A 25,335-nucleotide genomic window follows, 5' to 3' on the forward strand; every position below is an offset into this window, starting at 1 on the left:
AAAGTCAAATCGAGCTCTGGTAGCTGATGTCACGATGTGATAAATACATTTCCAGGACAACTCAAGCTTTTATTTGACTTTGTCTCTCATTTTCCATGTGTTTTCCATGACTGGAAAATTGGTCAACCATTTTCACATTTACATCAGTAGCCTAAATAAATGATTTACAGTGAACCGATCGGTCTACATTTAATTGAATAATTAAAGAATACAACAGGGGGAAATTCGGTGTGACCTGCTTGGTTTTTTGGGCACGTCCGTGTCACAAAGCTCCTTGCTTCTCTCCGGTGTTGAGTCAGACCGGGTTCTATAGCCCTGTTATCCTCCCCAGTGTTTCTGTTTCACATTCATTCATTCATTCGTGGTGGTGGTCGCCACAAATAGATTTTTCGGCTTTTGGCTCGACCAACGCAAAATTGTCCTGTTCATTAATTCTCTGTTTCTCTGTTATTGTCATACACACACAGAAGCGTGCATGCATGCATGACAGTAGTGTGTGGTAAAAGCAAAACTCGTATGGTCCGACCCCCCCCCGCCCCCCCTTTTTTATTTGCGTCATTGCTTTTTTAAAATTTGCATCCCAGCGTTCCTTTTTATTTGCAGCGTTTCTTTTTATTTGTAGCTTTCATTTTTATTTGCAGAAAGTGGACTATTGGATGGCAAGATTCATGACTGGCTGGTTTACAACGTTAAAGAAATGTACTGTTGTGACTGTCGTATGCATGGCTCTGAGAAAGTCAAATCAAATCAATTTGTAATTGCAGCGGTGTCTGGCAGTGCGTGTGTGCATGCGTGTGTGTGTAAACGTGGTATGTGTGTGTGATCAAGCTAACTGTGAATTGTCATTCATATTTTTAGGATGGATGAATTGAAGGGGTTAAATGCAAACCAGGCCCCAGTCTTCATGCACTCCATAGCAGAAGTTGAAGGGAAGAAGGTGAAATAGGAGATATCTGCCTCCAAGTTTATCTCCAGAATGGTAGATGGATTCACAGGCAGCAGTGTAATAGAAGAAGAGGTAATCTACAGACCTTAGATCGAGTAGAGAAGGAAAGTCAAGGTGCAGTTTGTGGGGATCCAGGCACTGAACATGTAACAGACGCAGTGTGCTCCATGTCTGCAGTCAATAGCAGTGAGAATGAATGGAAGGAGAAACTAGTTGCATGTGCAACAGATGCAGCAGTAATGACAGGATCTAAGACAGGCATGGTCATCCGGCTTCGTGGGGAAAAGTCCTAGGAGTCCACTGTATGACACCCCGCTTGGAAATGGTGTTTAAAGTTGTCATGAAAACCAACAGTCTGTGTAGAAAAGTTGAGGATCTTGACTGGCCTGTTCACCTTTTATCACAGAAGCCCACTGAACAGAGCCACATTAATAGAAATCATAATGACAATGTTTAAATTATTATTAATCGTCGTAGTTGACAGTTTCAGTCAGTTCTGTTGTGTAACAGACATAATGTCATTTCCATGGAAGAAAGACAACAAAAAAATTCTTTATATCTTTTTTTCTTTTTCTTTTTTTTTAGAGTTTTTCACGTGTTATTTATTTTTAAATCATTAAACAAGAAGTTCATTTTCCTGTAAGAAGCTCATTTCAGTGTCTCTCTCTATTGTATGTTGATGTAACATGAGTCAGGCTGCAGTATCTTAAGTATAAGAATGAGTTTCACTGATTTCCTAAACCATGGGTAAAACAAGGTGTAGATGATTGGGTTAAGACAGGAGTTCAGATAAACCAAATAAATTACAAAAGATGCAGATGAAGTATTCAACAAGTTATCTTCGCTTGAAAGAGAGAGACAATAATATGGGCAGATACATATGATAAACACAACCACAACAAAACCCAGAGTCCTGGCTGCTTTCAGCTCAGATTTCTTAGCAGTGACAGCTACAGTATGAGAACGCATGGCACGAGCCTGAGAAACAGCCACAACAAAGACCCTCATATACAGAACAATAATAACAGTAATTGGAGCAATAAAGGTCAAAATAACATCTGTAAATCCAGCAATGTAGTTGATTCCAACCGCACACTCTCCAAAACAGGAGTTATACCTGCCTGGTTGTTTCAGGTTGTCCATCAGATGAAGACCTTGTATGACTATAGAACCTGACCAACACAAATAAACACAGATTTGAGCTGTTTTCTGAGTGACTTTGGTGGAGTAATGCATAGGGTCACAAATGGCCACATAGCGGTCAACAGATATGAGCACCATGTTTCCTACTGATGAAGAAGTGATCATATATGCCAGATACTGATATAAAACACACACCAGGTCACCGAGCAACCAGCAGCCGTCTATGACCATTGTTTGAAAAATCATGAGGAGCCCCACAGAAAGGTCTGATACAGCCAAAGAGAGCAGGAGGTGGTTGGTGGGGGTGTGGAGTTTCCTGGAGAGAAAGACCAGTAAAATATTAACCATATTATATGTAAAATATACATTATAATTTAGATAAAATCAAATCATCGCTATTTGGCAGTTGTATGCAGAAATAAAATATTTATCTACTTGAAGTGGGAGATAGAGATGATGACCAGCAGGTTGAGAGTCACAGTGAGCAGAGAAATGAACGACAGCAAAGTGAAAGTCAGCATGATCTCAAAGTGAGGATACTTTAGCTTCCTGCAGGAGGTGTTGAGCATTTGTGGAAAGCAGAGTTCAGTTTCCTCCAAGGTCTCCATCACCAGAGAGATGAGCTGCTGCTGAGCTGCTGTAGCTCTTTGACCAAAGGTCTGTGTCATACAGCTGATTTATCTCTTTCCTTTCTGCCCACTCTTCCATGACCTCACTACCTTTTGTCTCCACAGAGACTTAATTACAAAGTTTCCAGTGCTCATCTTCATCTTGAGCTGAAATTCATGTAATTTTTTTAAGAGCTCAAACATCAAATTGTCACTTGAACCTCACTCTGCTGCAAACTGTTCCAGCAAGCACCGGAGGTCTTGTTCTGATGATGTCATCAGGACAACATCATCTGCAAAAAGCAGAGATACGATCTCACAAAACCGGTCGTACTCCAACCCTCACCCGAAATGTGTTTGACTTTGAGTAAAGAATGCAGACACAAATCTCACTTTGGTTGTACAGGCACCAATTGGCTTGTAGCACTGAGCCCTGTACCCCATACTCCGACAGTTCCCCCCACAAGGTCCCCTGGGGGACATAGTCATATGCCTTCCTCAAGTCTACAAAATACAAGTTGACAGACTGGTCAAACCCCCTCCCAATTGTATATGGCCTGGGTCAAGCTCTGCTTCCCCTTCCCGAGTCGCCAAAGGGTTTTCCAGAATTTCCTGGAGGCCAACTGAAAGTCCTCTTACAAGGCCTCTCTGAACTCCTCCCACACCTGAGTTTTTGCTTCTGGCCCTGCTGGCTGCTCGCAGATAAAGTCTTCCAACTGATGTACCCAGTTCACCTTCACTACTCATTTGGGTTTACTGGGTCTGTCCATCAGCCTACACCACAACTTGATCCAACTCACCTCCAGGTGGTGATAAGTTGACAGCTTTTCCTCTCTCTTGAAGTAAGTGTCCAGAACATACAGTCAACAGGTCTGGACATGGGACCACCATGATCATCAAACATAGGCTTAAGGTGCTCTGGTACCAAGTACACTTATCCGGGTCCGGGTGCACTCACTCACCCATAAAGGACGTGCAAACCAGACTACAAAGTAATCATTGAACTCTTGGCGCAATGGTTTGCATCATCGGTTACCGTGTGGGAGATCAGGGTTCAAACCCCACCGGGGGTAGTCTGTACCGAAACATAATGCAGAGGGCCAGATTAAAGCAGAAGTAAGCGATTCCGGTCGTTTTGGCTAACTTCTTGTCAGCCGATGGAGTTAGCAGTCCCAGCCCTCATCCCTACGTCACCACATTCACGCGCATCCCTTGGCTGCACACACAGAGAGGACCGCCCCTTTATGCCGTTCTCTCTCCTCATTGGATAAAGGTTGTAGGATACAAGGAAAGTTTTCTCCTCGGCTTACAGCAGAGCAGAGTGTTGACAGACCCGTGTTTCGGACCAAACACTCTATATAAGTGATTGCTGTCGGAAGATATAACTATTTAAAGATCCCATATTATACTCTTTTTACTAAATTTCACTGAGCTGTCAGACATCCAACTAAACTGTAGTATTCGAAATGTATTGCCCCAAACTGATCCGTGGTCCTGAATGTCGGCTGTCTAAAAGTCGCTCAAATAAGCTCTACTGAGAACAAGCTGTTTCTGTGCCTGCACCTTTAAGTAACATGGTTACTGTACACGGCAAAGATTATTACCACTTTATGACTTAAAATTGGTCTGTATTTCATCAATTTAGCTCAGGAGTTTCTTGCTGTGCACTGCAGCCTTAGAAATAGACGTGGTAGGCGTTTTATCGTGCTGAGAGGCCGGCCTCACTCCCGTCGTGACATCACCACAGGAGCTGAGTCTGAACAGCCTGTATGAGCACCGTTTTACCAGTCGGTGGGCTGCAGAGTCGATGCAGGACCCGTTTGCTTTCCTCATTCTAGGAGTTGGTAGGCTCAGGGAGGATCAGTTTATGTATGTAGACACCAGAAAAAACATGTTTTTCATAACATGGGACCTTTAAGACTTATATGAACACAAACATTCCGCTTACTTCTGCTTTAACATCGGCTACACAACAACATCATACACTTCAATTAATTAAAATAAGAGATAAAAATGATTAAATCCCAGGGTTATCGAATGCATATTAAAAACAGATTAAGTGCTAATTAAAAGCCAAAACATAAAAATGGGTTAGGGTTAGGGTTTCCCTCTCAAAGGATAATCACAGTTTTTTACCATCTGGACCTAATTTCTTGCATAAAATACGATCATTTACTCACCAATAACTTCGTATAATGTGAGTCTACAGGGCAGCGGAATGCAGCCTCTAAATAACACATTTTCTGCCACAAAACTTGTTCATTTCACCAGTATTTTGTTATGATACGCTAGTGCTATTCCCCTCTGAGTCCGGGGTGACCTGTTATCAACATCCGGGGTCTGTAGTTTGTTGACCTACTAACCTCTGACCTGGATGACATCATCTCCGAGCGCTGCCCGACTCATTGTGATAATAATCATTCCGCTTCGGCATTCAGCTCCATTTTTAGTGCAACTAGCCGGAGCTTTAGTGAGTCCAGGTTGTGCAGAGGAAGCCTGTGGAAGCTGAACTTTGTCCAGCTGCTCATTTTGTTCTGACAAGTCGGAAACACACAGAAACAAACCGTAGCATTAGCAGTAGCAACAAGCCGTGCAGCGCGGCGCTCGGAGACGACATCATCCAGGTCAGAGGTCAGTAGGTCAACCTACAGACCCCGGATGTTGATAACAGCTAACCCCGGACTCAGAAGGGAATAGCACTTGCATATCATAACAAAATATTGGTGAAATGAACGAGTTTTGCGGCAGATAATGTGTTATTTAGAGGCTGCATTCTGCTGCCCCGTGTACTCGCATTATATGGATATACGCGGCTCTCCGCTAGATCTAATTTCGTCGGAACGACTTGTAATGACACCAAAGTTATCTGGGTGAGTAAATGATCATATTTTATGCTAGAAATAAGGTCCAGATTGTAAAAAACGGTAATTATCCTTTAAGGTGCTTCTTGAAAGCCTCAACAGAATCAGCTTTTCTAATCACCATGATCCTTTGTTGTTTTTTTTACAAAATCATCAACATTAATCTTTGCTCCCTGTTTTGATTAAGAGACCCCTAGTGACTGGAATAACACACTGTGGATTTAAAACAAATAGTTTTTTCAACATTCCTGTATTTACAGTGAATCCAGACCAAAGGATGAAGTAGATTCTCAGATGACAAAAAATCTAAATAAGAAATGGAGGAAGGAGTTGATGCAATCGCATCGAAAAATTGCAGTAGTAGACCACAGGAGATGATGGGAGGGGCCTTACGTCGACGATGTAATGGATGAGATATGGTCAAAATTGGGAGCTTCAATCTCTGACGATGGAGACTCCAAAAGGAACTGAACTCTGCTTTCCACAGCTCCTCAATGACTCCTGCAAGAAACCCCTGCCGCCTCAGTCTTATACTGTTTACACTGTGATCTCCTCCATCTCTCTTTTCACTGCAGCCCTCAACCTGCTGGTCATCATCTCCATCTCACACTTCAGGTACAGATACTTGCTTATGCCAATTTTTTCTTGTAATGATAATTCATGGTTCAAGTTATTTAATTGAAGTGAAAGTTGTTAATGAAGTTGTTCTTTCAATTTTTTTTAAACTCCTAACTTGACATTATTTATGAATTAAAGAGAGTGAGGAAGATGTCATTTTTAAACATGCGAATGTCAACAATTGCTATTGCTTATCATCTTACATAGTATTATATCCTCTATCCCCAGGAAGCTCCACAGACCCACCAACCTCCTGATCCTCTCCCTGGCCGTCTCAGACCTCCTAACGGGTCTGCTGCTGATGCCGGTTAAAATCCTTCAAACAGAGGCCTGTTGGTTCCTTGGTGAACTAATGTGTGCTCTATATTACATTGTAATTTTTATCATTACCTCCTCGTCGGTTGGAAATATGGTGCTCATTTCGATTGATCGCTTCATGGCTATTTGTGACCCTCTACGTTACACCACTAGAGCAACTCTGGGCAGAACGAGAGTGTGTATTTGTCTGTGTTGGATCTGCTCAGCTCTATACAATAGTCTAATTTTAAAAGACTTTTTGCAACATCCTTATTCACAAAACTCCTGCCATGGAGAGTGTGTTGTGTTCTTCAGCTATATTACAGGAGTTATTGACTTTGTTTTTACCTTTATTGGACCTGTTGCCGTCATCATAGTTCTGTACATGAGAGTATTTGTAGTGGCTGTGTCTCATGCTGTGAGGCCTCGAATTTCACCTGCAACACGCCAGCGTTCAGTGAGCGTCACTGCTAAGAAATCTGAGCTGAAAGCAGCCAGGACTCTTGGTGTTGTTATAGTTGTGTTTTTAATGAGCTTCTGTCCGTATTACTGTGTCAGTATCATTAGCCAGGCAACCTGGTTCAATTCTTCTCACCTTCAAGCCTTTATCTTGTGCTTGTTTTATATAAACTCCTGTCTAAACCCTGTTATCTATGCCCTTTTCTATCCCTGGTTTAGGAAGTCTGTTAGACTCATTGTTACTCTTAAGATACTGCAGCCATCCTCCTGTGAGGTCAGCATGCTGTAGAGAGAGACTCTGAATGAAACCTTCAATAATGACATTGCTGAGTAATTTGTATTAGCAGTTTTATTTGCCAATACTGGGCTGTGGTACATATTCCGGCTCGCTGTGAAAAGAAAGTATAGGTTTAACTTCTAACTCTTTAAATTGTGACCCACAGTTGTCAGCAGATACATCTGCCAAGTTTGTGGTGTAAATAACAGTGACCTGAAACCACAAAAAACGTAATGTTATTATGTATTTTAGCTACAACTAACTACTTAAATGTAACAGTTTGTTCCTTTCTTGGCCCTGGTTGTTTTAGAGTACTATAAGAGAGGTCTTTCTTTACAGAAAACCCTAATAAAACACAAATAACAAATCCCTATCCATCGTCTTGCCTCTCTGTATATAAAAAATACAACCGTCAGTGGCAGCAAACAGATGTTTACCGGTTGCATGTTCATCCTCTACACCCAGAAGAGTAATTATCTGTTATGTAAGTGTTCCTAAAATGTTGAAGTGGCCTCTAGTGACAAGTCTGTACAGATGTTTCCAGCAAGCAGCTGATAGATTGTATTGTTATGTTGATGTGACACGCACTCCTGTTTTGTGACACTAACTGATTAACTTTAATTGTTCACACAAACATAATGACACCTTCGAACTAAGTGGATCTAAAATAATGCAGGTTTATGAGAAAGGAAACACATTCAACACACCTAGTTGACCTTCAGGATTTTGCAAGATGCACAAAAAACACTACAAGGCTGACTTTAAGGTTTGACAGCTTTGGGCAGTTGATGAGCACAAGTGTCCCTCTTGGGAAAAATCTGTCTAACAAACCTGTAAAGCAGGTTTCTTAAGATGCCCAAATATAGACTTCCATTGAGACCTGTCACCGCTGTCAAAAGAAGCCGTCACGCTCCTTTGTCTGCACCAAACTTAAGCCCTTTGAGCTTTTAATAACTTTCAGGCTCATTCTTTGGTTCAGGTTTGGCTGCAGTGCTTAAAGGGATAGTTCACCCTAGAATGATATTTCGCTCATTATCTACTCACCCTCATGTTGACTAAGGGCTGGAAGAATTATCAGAGTCCACCGTCCCTTCTCTGAGTTACAGGGGGTCTCGGCGTAGCAGTGCATTTCAATGCAACGGTTGCAAAGGGACACCAGAGCTCTTCGTAAAAAAACACACACAAAAAAACATCCAAATACCTCCATGATGCTCGTATGTAATGTCCGTCTTGTGCTGAAGCCCCAAATTGCGTAATTGTCCCGAAAAAAATTAAATAAGTCTATATTTTAAGCTTGTTTGTAGCGGAAGCTTCTCGTCTTCTTCTTCTTCTCCTATTCCTGGTCCGTCCAAATATCGCGTGATTCGCAGTAACCGCACTGACGCCGGCGCAAATCACGCGATATTTGGACGGACCAGGAAGAGGAGCTTCGAGAAGCTTCCGCTACAAACAAGCTTAAAATATAGACTTATTTAATTTTTTTCGAGACAATTACGCAATTTGGGGCTTCAGCACAAGACGGACATTACATACGAGCATCATGGAGGTATTTGGATGTTTTTTTGTGTGTGTTTTTTTACGAAGAGCTCTGGTGTCCCTTTGCAACCGTTGCATTGAAATGCACTGCTACGCCGAGACCCCCTGTAACTCAGAGAAGGGACGGTGGACTCTGATAATTCTTCCAGCCCTTAGTCAACATGATGGTGAGTAGATAATGAGCGAAATATCATTCTAGGGTGAACTATCCCTTTAATTTACTTTAATGTCTGACTACATATCCAGGTGCACGACTGATGCACACTCTCTATAGTTAATTAGCCACTAGGACAATTTTTATGTGTTGTTATTGACAACCTCAGTGATTGTGTGAGAAGGAACAGGGTTCAGTGTATTTGGCTTCACCTGATTGAAAAACAGACAAAAACACAAGACACATAAGTGCCCTTCAGGCTCTGGTAGTGTTGTCAAAGGGCTCCTAATGGCATGAACACTTACTTTGACATGTAAAATATGTAAATGGTCCTTTGAAGACAAGAGAGATTTCTTCTTTCATTAGTTCCACTGCATTGCAGCTGGAAAATTCTCTTTTACTGGATGAAACTAAAAAACGTTTAATCTTCTTTTTCTCCTTTTTATTTTGCAAATAATAACCCAAGACAACACAACGTAGCACAGCACAACACAATATTCACTGAAACATGGTCCCTGACTGTGTAGTCAGGAAATTTCAGATGTAAGAAAAAAGAGAAACTTGAGAAGAAGCCATATATGTTGCAACATGTTGCACTTGCTACATTTGCAGTTTGATTATTGGAGAATTCAATTCAATTGAATTCAATCAATTCAAGTGTCTAGCAGCTCTAATCAAATAATAGTTTAATAGTAGTTTAATAGTATTTATTTTAACTAAATTTTAAATATTTACTGGCTTTAGAGAAATTGAACACAATGCTAAGAAATTCATCACGGCATTAGGTTTTTACAAGTTTCCACATGTGCCTCATTTACATAAAAAGGGCCACAGATTTTGTGAATTATGCATATTTACAGTGCACAATACACAAACAAGACATATAAACACAGGGTGTTATTATGTTTGTTTATTTATGACACTTATTATTCCTCTTTTATGTAGGAAAGACTAACTGATGATGTCTGTCATTGTTTTTAAATAAATGCAATAAAGCTCATTATATGAATGCAAAGAATTGGGAACCAGGTTCATGGAGACTTAAGATTTTTCACAAGACCTTTCATAAGGTGCTTCATGAGGCATGACTCAGCATTCATACATCGGGTTACATTGCTATGGAATAATGACCTGCACAATTTTTTTCAAAATAAAAGCCCCCTAATTGCACTGGGAAATACAAGAACAAAATACCCCTATTCAGCTTTCTATTGCAATGGTTCATTATTTTGTATGTCACTTTACAATACAGTCAGTAAAGACTTCATAAGGGCTAGGAGTTATTGTAAATCTTTCATGGATGGTTTATGAATGTTACATCACTTTACTATGTAGGTGGTGAATTATTCATAACTGAATGGCAAATGATGCTACCACTGGAATGGTTTGGTGTCAGAGTAACTTTGAACAAAGTAAACAATGCATCAATTCTGCATACATGACTTTAATTTAGCCTTTGTACAAGTTGGCATTTTATCCCAGTAAGCCTACTTCCAGGTGTGATAAAATGACTTGGATGAAACATCTGGGTAACCCACACAATATGCATCTGTGACTGTGGCTTAAGTCTATCTATGCTATCCCGGCCTCACAGGAGCCAGGCTCCAATATTTGAAGTGTCACAATTAGTTTGATGGACTTTCTAAACCAGGGATAGAAGAAGGCGTAGATGACAGGGTTCAAACAGGAGTTAAAATAGAACAGACATATTACAAAGGAAGCAGTTGAAGCATTGAGTAAGGTGTCCTGGCCAGTGAGTGCAACACAAAAATATGGGCAGACACAAATCAGAAACACAACTATAACGACGCCCAGAGTCCTTGCTGCTTTCACCTCAGATTTCACAGCAGTTACTTTGACTGAACACTGGATTGTGACAGCTGCAATGTGAGAGCGCATGGCGCGAGCCTGAGACACGGCAACAACAAACACTCTCATGTACAGAACTACGATGACACTGACAGGACCAATAAAAGACAAAAACAGATCAGCGACTCCAGCAACATGATCAATAATAACCACACACTCTCCAGAGCAGGAGTTGTACCTGCCTGGTTGTTTCAGGTTGTCCTTCAGCAGCAGACTGTGACAGAAAGCAGCACACAACCAACACACACAAATGCACACTTGAACTCTCTTTTGAGTGACTTTGATGGGGTAATGCATGGGATCACAAATGGCCACATAGCGGTCAATAGATATGAGCACCATGGTTCCTATTGAGGCAGAGGTGATAATGTAGTTCATGACATGATACAGGATGCACATGAGGTTGCCGAGGAACCAGCAGCCGTCTATGAGGATAATCTGAAAAGACATGAGGAGGCCCACGAAGAAATCTGAGACAGCCAGAGAGAGGAGGAGGAGGTTGGTGGGAGTGTGGAGCCGCCTGGAGAAGAAGGAGAGCAACATACAACAACATACAGCAGATTGAACACCAAAATATTGCTCTGTACTGATAAAATATATGACTATATGGGTATAACTGTCTCCACATTATTATAACAGACATGATCCACAGGTAAAAGCAGTAATCAGCACTGAAATGTACATCTAGCAGATAAAACCAGATCAAAACACACAAAAACATAACTACACTTCATAAAATTACTGTTTGTGTCTGTACTTAAAGTGGGAGATGGAGACGATGACCAGCAGGTTGAGAGTCACAGTGAGCAGAGAGATGGACGACAGTATGGTATAAGTGAGCACAGACACAGAGTGAGGACGCATGGTCCTCCTGCAGGAGGAGTTGAGTAGTTGTGGAAAGCAGAGCTCATCTTCTTCTGGGGTTTTCATCATCATCATCAGAAAGAGGAGCAAATAAGTTGCTGAGCTCTGTCTGCAGCCGTCTGAAGCTCTCAGACACATCATCGATTTAAATTTACCCTCCCCACCCCCGCCCCCCCCACATACACACACCCCTTCAGGTAGTATGAAATCCATACAAATTCCATACAACCTGTCGGGGTTTATTTCTCCATAACAACCTCCGAACTATACATTATCCCTTACAGAAGAGGGGCGTAGGGATTCCGGGGGGAGGCCGGGCAGGAGAGCACAGAGAGTCTGGGGGTCAGCCCGGAGATGGAGCAGGAGGACGTTGGCCCTGGTGAGTCCTCTTTGGAGGCCCGGCAGGAGGGCGACGTCGCTTGTGGGTCTGGAGACCAGGGAGGCGGACCACCCACCAACGACCCAGAGATAGGCGGACTGCCGACTGCAGTCCAAGGGCAAAGGTGGGCTGTACTGGCAGCTGGATACTGCCGAACTGGCCTCCTGCTGGACACTGGAAACGGGTTAAGCACGCCAACTGCTCGACACCAGATGGGCCTCTGGCTGGACACAGGAAACAGGAGCCAGGCACTCTGCAGGCTCGACACTGGAAACAGGGACCGGACTCTCGGCCAGCTGGACAAGGGGAACACTTGTGGCGTCTGCCGGGACCCGTGACGCCGGAACTGGAGTGGCACCCGAGAATGCTGCAGCTCTGGAGGTGACCACCAACGAAGCACGTGGCAGGGCTGTGGGCTGTTGAAAAGCCGAGGAGCTGAGCTGCTGAGAGGCCGGGGCCGGGCAGCTGGGTTGCAGGAGCTTCAGGGACTGCAGGGGCTTCAGGGACTGGGCTGATGACTGCCGCACAGCAGGTAAGGGACGTGGAGGGTGCGACACAGCCAGAGAAGGGACTAGAGCCAGTTTCGGCTCAGCTGGCACAGGTGGTGGTTGCAGCAGAGCAGGGCCAGGAAAGCGGCTAATAGGCCTGAACTAGGCCTGTGCTGCTCTGTTAGCCCGCAGAACGGAAAGGGGCCCCCCCGTGCCAGGCGGGACCCCCAGAAGGGGCTTGTCTCCGTGGGGCAGGTGGGTTGATGGAGGAGAAGCTGGGGTTGCTGCTGCTGCTTCCGACGAGAGGCTTTTCTGGAGAGTTTTCCAGAAGGTGAGTCGGTGGCAGATGATGTCTTCCTGGCCGTTTCTTCAGCCAGGTGAGCAAAGTACTCAAAGAGCGTCATCATGCAGTGGGGAGAATGGTCCGGTGGGTCCTTTCTTGGTCGCGTCATTCTGTTAGGGTTGAGGGTGAAGGCTGGACCCAAATTCAAACTCAAGAGCAGGGTATGGACAAAAAGGTCTTTATTCTCACCGAATAATAGTCTCAGGGACAACAGGAACACACAGGGAACAAGGATGACCACAAGGATAGTGACAATGACACGACAAAAGACAATGGACAACACAGAGGTTATACACGAGAGAATGAGACACAGGTGGTGCAATCAGACAGGTGAGTCGGTGGCAGATGACGTCTTCCTGGCAGTTTCTTTAGCCAGGTGAGCAAAGTACTCAAAGAGCGTCATCATGCGAGGAGGCGAATGGTCCGCTGGGTCCTTTCTTGGTCACGTCATTCTGTTAGGGTTATGAACATCTGCACAGTAACGAGCCCTTTGAAGCTTTCCAATCTGGATTCAGAGAACACCATAGCACTGAAACAGCACTGGGCAAAGTCTCTAATGATCTTCTTATAGCTTCAGACAGAGGTCTCGTCTCTGTACTTGTACTTTTGGACCTCAGTGCTGCATTTGACACCATCGACCACAGCATCCTTCTACAGAGACAAGACCATGAAATTGGGATTAAAGAACTTGCCCTAAAATGGTTTAAGTCATACTTATCTGACAGGTTTCAATTTGTTAATGTTAATAACGAGCATTCGGAGTATAGCAGAGTTACATATGGTGTACCACAGGGTTCAGTTTTAGGGCCAATTCTCTTCATTCTTTACATGCTCCCATTAGGTGATTTTGATTGATTGATTTTTGATTGAAATGTTTATTTCGAATATGAAAATAAAGTAATAAAAAAAGAGAATAAGACAAAACATTTAAACATGAAAAAAATAGAATGCATATTCGAAAAGGAGTGAGAAGAAGTAAAACTTATAAACTCCCACCCCCTCTCCTTATATATGTCTAGCTAAGATCCTTGTCTAAACATATCTTATGTTACAAAATCATGAATATAATTTATTTATAATTTACTTTACGTTTTAATTTAATTTACCTTTACTAATAATTTACTTATACACACTAATTATGCATACATACTAATTATACAAACATACAAACATACATACATATGGTGGGCGTTTATTTTATGTTTTCAATACATAGCCTTACTGGCTTATTTTTTATTTATTTGTGTTTTCAGTACTTAGCCTGACTGGCTTATTTTTTATTTATTTTTGATAAGAACAGTGGATACAACCTGTCTAAGCTTATGTGTAAAGGTCTGAATAAAAAACAGTTTGACTGTTTTTCGGTCTATTGATTGATATACTGCCCTCTGGTGGACAGAACATAGAACAACAGAAAAACGACTTTTTTATACCAATATAGATATTACTGGAGGCATTTAATGATCAAAATATTATCAATAAATATTCGAATATATTCGAATATTAATATTAATAAACAAACGAAGTTCGAATATTATTTTTTGGGCAAATGTCAAAGCCCTAATGTGAAGCCCTTTGAGACAAACTGTTTGTAAAAACGGGCTATACAAATAAAATTGCCTTGCCTTGCCTTAGGATTGAGGGTGAAGGCTGGACTGAAATGCAGACTCGTGAGCAGGGTATGGACAAAAAGATCAGAGAAATATTCTCCAAAAACTAGATGAAAGTAATTAGACTGTGCAGGGATAATGTTTTTAGTTGACCTCCCACCACGAAATGTACCGCAATAACAGCAGAAATGAAGGTAATTGCACCATTATAATGTTCAACTGGAAAAATGCACCGATGCAGCAGTGATGACTCTCAAAACCCTCTGTCAGCTTTTTACAACTTTGTATTGTAGCACTGTTTGTTTATATTCCACTGGATGCCCACATTTTGCAGGCTCACAAATGGACATTCAAGCCGTTGTGAATGCGTGATGTGCTATGCCCCCACCTGTCAAGTTAAGTGTTACCAAAAGTTCATCAGGTCATTAGGTTTTTACAAGTTTCCACATTTGCCTCATTTACTTAAAAAGGGCTAAAGATTGTGTGAAATATATATACACAATGCACAATACAGAAACAAAGCAAGTACAAATACAAACACAGGGTCTTGTTGTGCATGTTTATTTATGACACTTACTATTCCTTTTTTTTTTTTTTTTTTTTACATAGAAAAGACTACACTATCTGATGATGCCTGTCACTGTTTTAAAATGAATGCAGTAGAGCTCATATAATATGAATGCAAAGAATTGGAAACCTGGCTCATGGAGCTTTAAATGCACTACATGAAATAAATCATTTTTCCTATATATTTCAATTTTCTTTGTCACTGACACAACTCTGTTCAACATATTGGTATGAATTAAAAATACCAACAGTGTGTGAATGAGGATCCTTAAGTGTATGTGTATTTGACTTTGACTTAAATGCATCTCAGGATTCAGTTGCTTAACTCTATCTATGATATCCTGGCCTCACAGGAGCCAGGCTCCAATATTTGAAGTGTCACAATGAGTTTGATGGACTTTCTAAACCAGGGATAGAAGAAGGCGTAGATGACAGGGTTCAAACAGGAGTTGAAATAGAACAGACATATTACAAAGGAAGCAGATGAAGCATTGAGTAAGCTGTCCTGGCCTGTGAGTGTAACACAAAAATATGGGCAGAGACAAATCAGAAACACAACTATAACAATGCCCAGAGTTCTCGCTGCTTTCAACTCAGATCTCACAGCAGTTACTTTGACTGAACACTGGATTGTGACAGTTGCAATGTGAGAGCGCGTGGCACGAGCCTGAGACACGGCAACAACAAACACTCTCATGTACAGAACTATGATGACACTGACAGGACCGATAAAAGACAAAAACAGATCAGCGACTCCAGCAACGTGATCAATAATAACCACACACTCTCCAGAGCAGGAGTTGTACCTGCCTGGTTGTTTCAGGTTGTCTTTCAGCAGCAGACTGTGACAGAAAGCAGAACACAACCAACACACACAAATGCACACTTGAACTCTTTTTTGAGTGACTTTGATGGGGTAATGCATGGGATCACAAATGGCCACATAGCGGTCAATAGATATGAGCACCATGGTTCCTATTGAGGCAGCGGTGACAATGTAGTCTATGACATGATTCAGGCTGCACATGAAGTCGCCGAGGAACCAGCAGCCGTCTATGAGGATAATCTGAAAAGACATGAGGAGGCCTACGAAGAAATCTGAGACAGCCAGAGAGAGGAGGAGGAGGTTGGTGGGAGTGTGGAGCTGCCTGGAGAAGAAGGAGAGCAACATACAGCAACATCCAGAGGATTGAACACTGATAAAATATATGGCTATACTTAAAAGAGGAGCATCATGGGTATTACTGTCTCCACATTATCACATAATAGATAGGTAAAAGTAGAAATTATCACTGAAATGTACGTCTAGCAGATAAAACCAGATCAAAACACACGGACACAAACATAACTACACTTGATGAAATAACTGTTTGTGTCTGTACTTGAAGTGGGAGATGGAGACGATGACCAGCAGGTTGAGAGTCACAGTGAGCAGAGAGATGGATGACAGTATGGTATAAGTGAGCACAGACACAGAGTGAGGACGCATGGTCCTCCTGCAGGAGGAGTTGAGTAGTTGTGGAAAGCAGAGCTCAGCTTCTTCAGGGGTTTTCATCATCATCATTAGTATTATCATCAGAAAAAGGAGCTAAGGAGCTGCTGAGCTCTGTCTGCAGCCGTCTGAAGCTCTACGACACGTCATCGATTTATACCCCCCCCCCCCCCCCCCCCCCACACACACACACACACACACACACACATCAAAAAGGAAGTTGAAATGGTTCGGTCATCTCTTTAGGGGTTCTAAACATTTTTGATTTTTATCACCACCAACCAGTCACAGTGTTTGTGATGGGAAACAGCGACACCCAAAGTTTGTTCCTTATGGCCAGTGTACTCTGTAATCTTGTTTTGGTGCTGTCACTGTGCATACTAACTTCCACACCAAGTGCTCAAGCTGTAAAGACAGACAGTTACACCTTGAGGTGGACGAACAGTCCACGCCTTTATTTGAAGTTTACCACCTTCTCTACGTAAACAGTGTCACAGCTCTTGTCAATCAGATTTATTTGTCTTTTCAATATTGAGATATAGAGATAATCTGTTTGAAATGGAAGCAGGGTCTTTCAGTGCTTTTGTGACAATCTCAGGGTATTCTGCTTGGTTAACAAGAGCTGATGAAGGCAGCTTCTGGTGGGAGGGAAGGCAGGGAGAGCAGGCCAGCTTAATGGGAGTAGTGGTTGACAGACTGTTTTGTGGGTGTCAGGGTTGAGGGTGAGGGCTGGACCCAAATGCAGACTCATGAGCAGGGTATGGACGAAAAGGTCTTTATTCTCACCGAATAATTGTCTCAGGGATGACAGGAACACACAGGGAACAAGGATGACCACAAGGATAGTGACAATGACGCGACAAGAGACAATGGGCAACACAGAGGATAGGACAAAAAAACAAGGACAACAATAAGATGACGATACCATGGGGAATGCTGGGCAGAGGGGCCCGGAGACTCGGGAGGGAGGCCTGGAGGCCGAGCAGAGGGGCGTAGGGATTCTGGGGAGAGGCTGGGCAGAGTTTGGGGGACGGCCCGGAGGTCGGGCAGGAGAGCACAGAGAGTCTGGGGGTCAGCCCGGTGTCCAAGCAGGATGACGTCGGCCCTGGTGAGTCCTTTTTGGAGGCCCAGCAGGAGGGCGATGCTGCTTGCGGGCTCCCTCCGGAGACAGGGCAGGAGGGTGACGTCGCTTGCGGGTCTGGAGACCAGGAGGGAGGCGAACTGCCCACCAACGACCCAGAGATAGGCGGACTGCCGACTGAGGTGAGCTGTGCTGGCAGCTGGATGTCGACCGGTGTCGGGCAGACCACCAGTTGGAGGCTGGAGACAGGGACTGGATGGGCCTCCGGCCGGACACGGGAAAGAGGAGTAGGATACTCAGCCAACTGGACAAGGGGAACACTTATGGCGTCCACCGGGACCCCCGACACCGGAACAGGAGTGGAGTCTGCCTGAACAGGAGTGGCGTCAGCCGGGACACCCGATGCCGGAACCGGAGTGGTGCCTGCTGGAACCCCCGACGCCAGAACAGGAGTGGAGTCTGCTGGAACTGGAGTGGCGCCCGAGAATGCTGCAGCTCTGGAGGTGGCCTGAACACCAACGAAGCACGGGGAGCAGGAGTCGGCCGGACCGCCAACGAGGCACATGGCAGGGCTGTGGGCTGTTGAAAGGCCGAGGAGCTGAGCTGCTGAGAGCCCGGGGCCGGGCAGCTGGGCTGCAGGGGCTTCAGGGACTTCAGGGACTGGAACTGCCGCACAGCAGGTAGGGGACGTGGAGGGTGCGACACAGCCAGAGAAGGGACAAGAGGCACCTGCGGCTCAGCTGGCACAGGTGGTGGTTGCAGCAGAGCAGGGACAGGAAAGCGGCTAACAGGCCTAGACGAGGCCTGTGCTGCTCTGTTAGCCCGCTGAATGGAAAGGGGTCCCCCCCTGACAGACGGGACCCCCAAAAGGGGCTGGTCTCCGTGGGGCAGGTGGGTTGATGGAGGAGAAGCTGGGGTTGCGGCTGCTGCTTCCGACGAGAGGCGTTTCTGGAGAGTTTTCCAGAAGATGAGCCGGTGGCAGATGATGTCTTCCTGGCCGTTTCTTCAGCCAGGTGAGCAAAGTACTCAAAGAGCGTCATCATGCAGTGGGGGGAATGCACCGGTTGGTCATTTCTTGGTCGCGTCATTCTGTTAGGGTTGAGGGTGAGGGCTGGACCCAAATTCAAACTCAAGAGCAGGGTATGGACAAAAAGGTCTTTATTCTCACCGAATAATAGTCTCAGGGACAACAGGAACACACAGGGAACAAGGATGACCACAAGGATAGTGACAATGACACGACAAGAGACAATGGGCAACACAGAGGTTATATACACGAGAGAATGAGACACAGGTGCTGCAATCAGACACAGGTGACACATGAGGTAATCAAACAGGCGGAAAACCTAACAGGAAGACAGGAATCAGACACCAACTTCAAAGTAGAACAGAGGCCTGTACCACGAAGCAGGATTACTGTCTTAGCGAGGTAACTTCAAGGTTAACCCTGGCTTTCCGGTACCACGAAGCTGGATTCATTCTTACCGAGGTGAGTTACCATAGTAACTTACTCTGAACGGCAAACCTGCTCCGTGTCAGGGTAGCTTTCAGGATTGATCTGAATCCAGTAAAAGGCTCCACCCGCCGGCCAATCACCTGTACGGGAATAATGACACGTGTCCTTTCACCGGTAACCGGAGCCCAGATAGTGAGAAGAGCGTTATGGCTGTAATGTTTTATGATGCTCAGTGTGCCCTTATTTTGAAATCCTTGTACCGGGGGTTACTGTTACCACGGAGACGGAAATAAAAGTAGCAAAGCTCCGGACAGAGTTGCGGTGATTGTATCCACTTTATGATACATTATGAAAACACGTGAGTCTATCACAACAACGGATTTTCCGGGACAGATCAAATCCGTTGGATTATCACGCTGATTATCCATACGAGAGGTAGGCTCGGAGTTCTGGCAATAGTTTTATTTTTTTTTTGAGAGTGTGTGTGTGTGCCGAGCGGACCCGTCTATAGAGACAGGCGTCTATATGGAACAGGCTTTTATTTAATTCAGAACAAACCTTATGCTCAGCAAAGATGGAAAATATATAGTATATAATAAAATGGTTCTGTTGTTTGGCCACTGTTTAAAAGAATCCAAATATAAGGAAAGAATCGGATCCAGAGCAGCATCATTTACAAGTTTAATCAGCACTTATTAAACATTTAATAACTCGGGTCGGGCCACGGCCGCGGGCTTTTTTTTTTTTTTTTTCTTCCTTACAGGAGTGCGCGCTCCGGTGCGCTCACCTCGCTTTTCTCTGACGCGTCGGTGCTCATGGTTGTGATTGGCCTGCTGCCTTGAATCCGCCCTTTGTACGTGCGCGTTCACAGATTCACAGTAAGACAAGCCGGGGTTGAGTTACCGAGTTGATAACCAGCATCGTGGTACCGCTGATCCGGAGTGACAGTGTTGTGGATAGATTCAGCTGGATAGGCTGACAGTAACCCCGGGTAGGCTGAGCTCGCTTCGTGATACAGGCCTCAGGAAACAGGAACATAACAGAGAATGAAAGACAGACCAAGGCACACAGGACGCAGAACTTCAAAATAACTACAGAGAACACAACACTAAGACCAGACACAGGGAATTGACCACACAAGACAAGGAACACAACAGGGACGCAAATCATGACGGTGGGAAGGGAGGGCAGGCCAGCTTAACAGCAGGGGAAAGGGGAAGGAGCAGTGCAGGCAGCTGTTGGTGCAAAGAGATGGAGCTCCGGTGGTTCTGTGGAAACACATAGTCCCAAGAAAAATCAGTAACACTTTACTTGAAGGTCTGATCATAAGAGTGACATGACACTGTCATAAGAGTGACATGTCACAGTCATGAACATGTCATAAACATTATGTCAATGTCATAACACCCGGATTTGTAGTGTTAGAGTTAGGGTTAACTGAATGACACTTAATAACAATGTTATGACATTGACATAATGTTTATGACATGTTCATGACTGTGACATGTCACTCCTGTGTCACTCTTATGATCAGACCTTCAAGTAAAGTGTTACCAAAAAATCTTAGAATTGCTTGAATTCTTAGACTTAGACTTTTCCCTTAAAGTTAAGAGTAGGACCTTGTAAAGACAAAAGTTATTCACAAAGCATCTTAGCCCTGAAGAGAGCTCCTAAGTTGACAAACTGTTAAGATGAGTTGGAAGAGGAGTTTTAAGAGGCCTAAGAGTTTCTTAAGCAGAGAAGGAAATGGCAGAAAGACAGAAAGATCAGAGAAATATTCTCCAAACACTGGAACACACATATTAGACTGTGCAGGGATATTGTTTGTGTTCAACCTCCCACCGCAAAATACTGCAATAACAGCAGAAATGAAGGTAATTTGACCAATATGATGTTCAACTGGAAAAATGCACCAATGCAGCAGTGATGACACTCAAAACCCTCTGTCAGCTTTTTACAACTTTGTATTGTAGCGCTGTTTGTTTATATTCCACTGGATGTCCACATTTTGCAGGCTCACAAATGGACATTCATGGACATAGCAGAGTTTCTGGTGTTGTTGATGTAATTGATCAGACAACGATACATTCATTTGCTGTGTGATGTGTTCCATGACATAACATTATTTTCACATTTACTCCATGTCTTAATAGCCTAACTAACGATGGCTTCTAAATGCTAAATAGGGGTATTTTGTTCTTTTATTTCCAGGTGCAATTAGGGGACTTTTATTTTGAAAATAATATCCCAGTTATTCCATAGAAATGTAACCCCATGTATGAATACTTTTTCAAGCCGCCGGGAATGCATTACGCACACCTTAAATGCCTTATGAATGTGCTATGCACCCACCTGTCAAGTAAAGTGTCAGGTCATTAGGTTTTTACAAGTTTCCACATTTGCCTCATTTACTTAAAAGGGCTAAAGATTGTGTGAATTATACACACAATGCACAATACACAAACAAGGCAAATACAAACACAGGGTCTTGTTGTGCATGTTTATTTATGACACTTACTATTCCTTTTTTTTCCTTTTACATAGAAAAGACAACAGTATCTGATGATGCCTGTCACTGTTTTAAAATGAATGCAGTAGAGCTCATATAATATGAATGCAAAGAATTGGAAACCTGGCTCATGGAGACTAAATTTTTCCTATCACACTACATGAAATAAATAATTTTTCCTACATATTTCAATTTTCTTTGTCACTGACACAACTCTGTTCAACATATTGGCATGATTTAAAATAGCAACAGTGTGTGGATGAGGATCCTTAAGTGTATGTGTATTTGACTTTGACATCTCAGGATTCAGTGGTTCAACTCTATCTATGCTATCCTGGCCTCACAGGAGCCAGGCTTCAATATTTGAAGTGTCACAATGAGTTTGATGGACTTTCTAAACCAGGGATAGAAGAAGGCGTAGATGACAGGGTTCAGACAGGAGTTGAAATAGAACAGACATATTACAAAGGAAGCAGATGAAGCATTGAGTAAGGTGTCCTGGCCAGTGAGTGCAACACAAAAATATGGGCAGAGACAAATCAGAAACACAACTATAACAATGCCCAGAGTTCTCGCTGCTTTCACCTCAGATTTCACAGCAGTTACTTTGACTGAACACTGGATTGTGACAGCTGCAATGTGAGAGCGCATGGCGCGAGCCTGAGACACGGCAACAACAAACACTCTCATGTACAGAACTATGATGACACTGACAGGACCAATAAAAGACAAAAACAGATCAGCGACTCCAGCAGCATGATCAATAATAACCACACACTCTCCAGAGCAGGAGTTGTACCTGCCTGGTTGTTTCAGGTTGTCTTTCAGCAGCAGACTGTGACAGAAAGCAGCACACAACCAACACACACAAACACACACTTGAACTCTTTTTTGAGTGACTTTGATGGGGTAATGCATGGGATCACAAATGGCCACATAGCGGTCAACAGATATGAGCACCATGGTTCCTATTGAGGCAGCGGTGATAATGTAGTTCATGACATGATACAGGCTGCACATGAGGTCACCGAGGAACCAGCAGCCGTCTATGAGGATAATCTGAAAAGACATGAGGAGGCCCACGAAGAAATCTGAGACAGCCAGAGAGAGGAGGAGGAGGTTGGTGGGAGTGTGGAGCTGCCTGGAGAAGAAGGAGAGCAACATACAGCAACATACAGCAGATTGAACACCAAAATATTGCCCTGTACTGATAAAATATATGACTATATGGGTATTACTGTCTCCACATTATCACATATAACAGATATGAACCAAACATAAAAGCAGAAATCAGTACTGAAATGTACGTCTATAGGTGATAAAACCAGATCAAAACACACACACACAAACATAACTACACTTGATAAAATAACTGTTTGTGTCTGTACTTGAAGTGAGAGATGGAGACGATGACCAGCAGGTTGAGAGTCACAGTGAGCAGAGAGATGGATGGCAGTATGACATAAGTGAGCACAGATACAGAGTGAGGACGCATGGTCCTTCTGCAGGAGTAGTTGAGGAGTTGTGGAAAACAGAGCTCAGCTTCTTCTAGGGTTTTCATCATCATTATCATTAACATCAAAGTTTTCTGAACTGAACTGAAGTTTTCTGAACTGAACTGAACATCAGAAAGAGAAGCTGAGGAGCTGCTGACCTCTGTCTGCAGCCGTCTGAAGCTCTCAGACACGTCATCGATTTATATCCCCCCCCCCCCCCCCCCACATACACACACACGCACACACATCGACAAGGAAGTTGAAATGGTTAGGTAATCTCTTTAGGGGTTCTAAACATGTTCGATTTTTATCACCACCAGCAAGTCACGCTGTTTGTGATTGGAAACAGCGACACCCGAAGTTTGTTCCTTATGGCCAGTGTACTCTGTAATCTTGTTTTGGTGCTGTCACTGCAGAAAACCCAGCTTCACAGAGATAATCTGTTTGAAATGGAAGCAGGGTCTTTCAGTGCTTTTGTGACAATCTCAGGGTATTCTGCTTGGTTAACAAGAGCTGATGAAGGCAGCTTCTGGTGGGAGGGAAGGCAGGGGAATGCTGGGCAGAGGGGCATGGAGACTTGGGAGGGTGGCCCGGTGTCCGAGCAGGACGCCCGGCAGGAGGGCGATGCTGCTTGCGGGTCTGGAGACCAGAAGGGAGGCGGACCGCCCACCAACGACCCAGAGATAGGCGGACCGCCGACTGCAGTCCAAGGGCAGAGGTGAGCTGTCCTAGCAGCTGGATACTGGGGACAGGAACCTGGCAGGCAACTGGCTGGACGATGCCGACTGGTGTCGGGCAGACCACCGGCTGGAGGCGGGGGCCCAACTGGCCTCCTGCTGGACGCTGGAAACGGGTTGAGCACGCCAACTGCTCGACACCAGATGGGCCTCTGGCCGGACACAGGAAACAGGAGCCAGGCACTCTGCAGGCTCGACACTGGAAACAGGGGCCGGACACTCGGCCAGCTGGACAAGGGGAACACTAGTGGCATCCGCCGGGACCCCCTACGCCGGAACTGGAGTGCCGCCCGAGAATGCTTCAGCTCTGGAGGTGGCCTGACCACCAACGAAGCACGGGGAGCATGAGTCGACCGGACCACCAACGAGGCACATGGCAGGACTGTGGGCTGTTGAGAGGCAGAGGAGCTGAGCTGCTGAGAGGCCGGGACTGGGCAGCTGGGCTGCAGGGGCTTCACGGACTGGGCTGATGACTGCCGCACAGCAGGTAGGGGACGTGGAGGGTGCGACACAGCCAGAGAAGGGACTAGAGGCAGCTGCGGCTCAGCTGGCACAGGTGGTGATTGCAGCAGAGCAGGGACAGGAAAGCGGCTAACAGGCCTGGACGAGGCCTGTGCTGCTCTGTTAGCCCGCAGAACGGAGAGGGGTCCCCCCCCCCCCGTGCCAGGCGGGACCCCCAGAAGGGGCTTGTCTCCATTGGGCAGGTGGGTTGGAGGAGAAGCTGGGGTTGCTGCTGCTGCTTCCGACGACAGGCTTTTCTGGAGAGTCTTCCAGACGGTGAGTCGTGGCAGATGATGTCTTCCTGGCAGTTTCTTTAGCCAGGTGAGCAAAGTACTCAAAGAGTGTCATCATGCGAGGAGGCGAATGGTCCGCTGGGTCCTTTCTTTGTTGCGTCATTCTGTTAGGGTTGAGGGTGAAGGCTGGACCCAAATGCAGACAGGGTATGGACAAAAAGATCAGATAAATATTTTCCAAAAACTAGATGACAGTAATTAGACTGTGCAGGGATAATGTTTTTAGTCAACCTCCCACCACGAAATACTGCAATAACAGCAGAAATAAAGGTAATTGCACCATTAACTGGAAAAATGTGCCGATGCAGCATTGATGACTCTCAAAACCCTCTGTCAGCTTTTTACAACCTTGTATTGTAGCGCTGTTTGTTTATATTCCACTGGATGCCCACATTTTGAAGGCTCACAAATGGACATTCATGGACATAGTAGAGTTTCTGGTGTTGTTGATGTAACTGATCAGACAACGATACATTCATTTGCTGTGTGATGTGTTCCATGACATAACATTGTTTTCACATTTAATCCATGTCTTAATAGCCTAACTAACGATGGCTGCTAAATGCTAAATAGGGGTATTTTGCTCTTTTATTTCCAGGTGCAATTAGGGGACTTTTATTTTGAAAAATAATATCCCAGTTTGTTATTCCATAGCAATGTAACCCCATGTATGAATGCTTTTTGAAGCCATCGTGAATGCATTACGCACACCTTAAAGGTCTCATGAATGTGCTATGCTCCCACCTGTCAA

General features: G+C 44.3%; 5 protein-coding genes across 5 annotated transcripts; 1 reads left to right on the plus strand and 4 right to left on the minus strand.

The window, feature by feature from the left end:
* Positions 1–1,612: 1,612 nt before the first annotated feature.
* On the minus strand, positions 1,613–2,757 carry LOC311004689 (trace amine-associated receptor 13c-like; the record flags this gene model as incomplete). The annotated part of the gene is made up of 2 exons (XM_083996861.1): positions 1,613–2,405; positions 2,525–2,757. The coding sequence occupies 2 exons, from the start codon at positions 2,755–2,757 to the stop codon at positions 1,613–1,615; spliced, it is 1,026 nt and encodes a 341-aa protein (XP_083852987.1).
* Positions 2,758–6,006: 3,249 nt separating this feature from the next.
* LOC311004690 (trace amine-associated receptor 13c-like) lies at positions 6,007–7,221 on the plus strand (the record flags this gene model as incomplete). The annotated part of the gene is made up of 2 exons (XM_083996862.1): positions 6,007–6,173; positions 6,405–7,221. 2 exons carry the CDS (start codon positions 6,007–6,009, stop codon positions 7,219–7,221), a joined length of 984 nt encoding a protein of 327 aa, XP_083852988.1.
* A 3,250-nt stretch (positions 7,222–10,471) lies between these two features.
* On the minus strand, positions 10,472–11,701 carry LOC311004691 (trace amine-associated receptor 13c-like; the record flags this gene model as incomplete). The annotated part of the gene is made up of 2 exons (XM_083996863.1): positions 10,472–11,288; positions 11,526–11,701. The coding sequence occupies 2 exons, from the start codon at positions 11,699–11,701 to the stop codon at positions 10,472–10,474; spliced, it is 993 nt and encodes a 330-aa protein (XP_083852989.1).
* A 3,649-nt stretch (positions 11,702–15,350) lies between these two features.
* Positions 15,351–16,577, minus strand: LOC311004692 (trace amine-associated receptor 13c-like; the record flags this gene model as incomplete). Its single annotated transcript, XM_083996864.1, has 2 exons — positions 15,351–16,167; positions 16,402–16,577. The coding sequence occupies 2 exons, from the start codon at positions 16,575–16,577 to the stop codon at positions 15,351–15,353; spliced, it is 993 nt and encodes a 330-aa protein (XP_083852990.1).
* A 5,304-nt stretch (positions 16,578–21,881) lies between these two features.
* LOC311004693 (trace amine-associated receptor 13c-like) lies at positions 21,882–23,121 on the minus strand (the record flags this gene model as incomplete). The annotated part of the gene is made up of 2 exons (XM_083996865.1): positions 21,882–22,698; positions 22,946–23,121. 2 exons carry the CDS (start codon positions 23,119–23,121, stop codon positions 21,882–21,884), a joined length of 993 nt encoding a protein of 330 aa, XP_083852991.1.
* Positions 23,122–25,335: the final 2,214 nt, after the last annotated feature.

This window comes from Trachurus trachurus, assembly GCF_905171665.1.
Source record: "Trachurus trachurus genome assembly, chromosome: 21".
Lineage (NCBI taxonomy): Eukaryota > Metazoa > Chordata > Actinopteri > Carangiformes > Carangidae > Trachurus > Trachurus trachurus.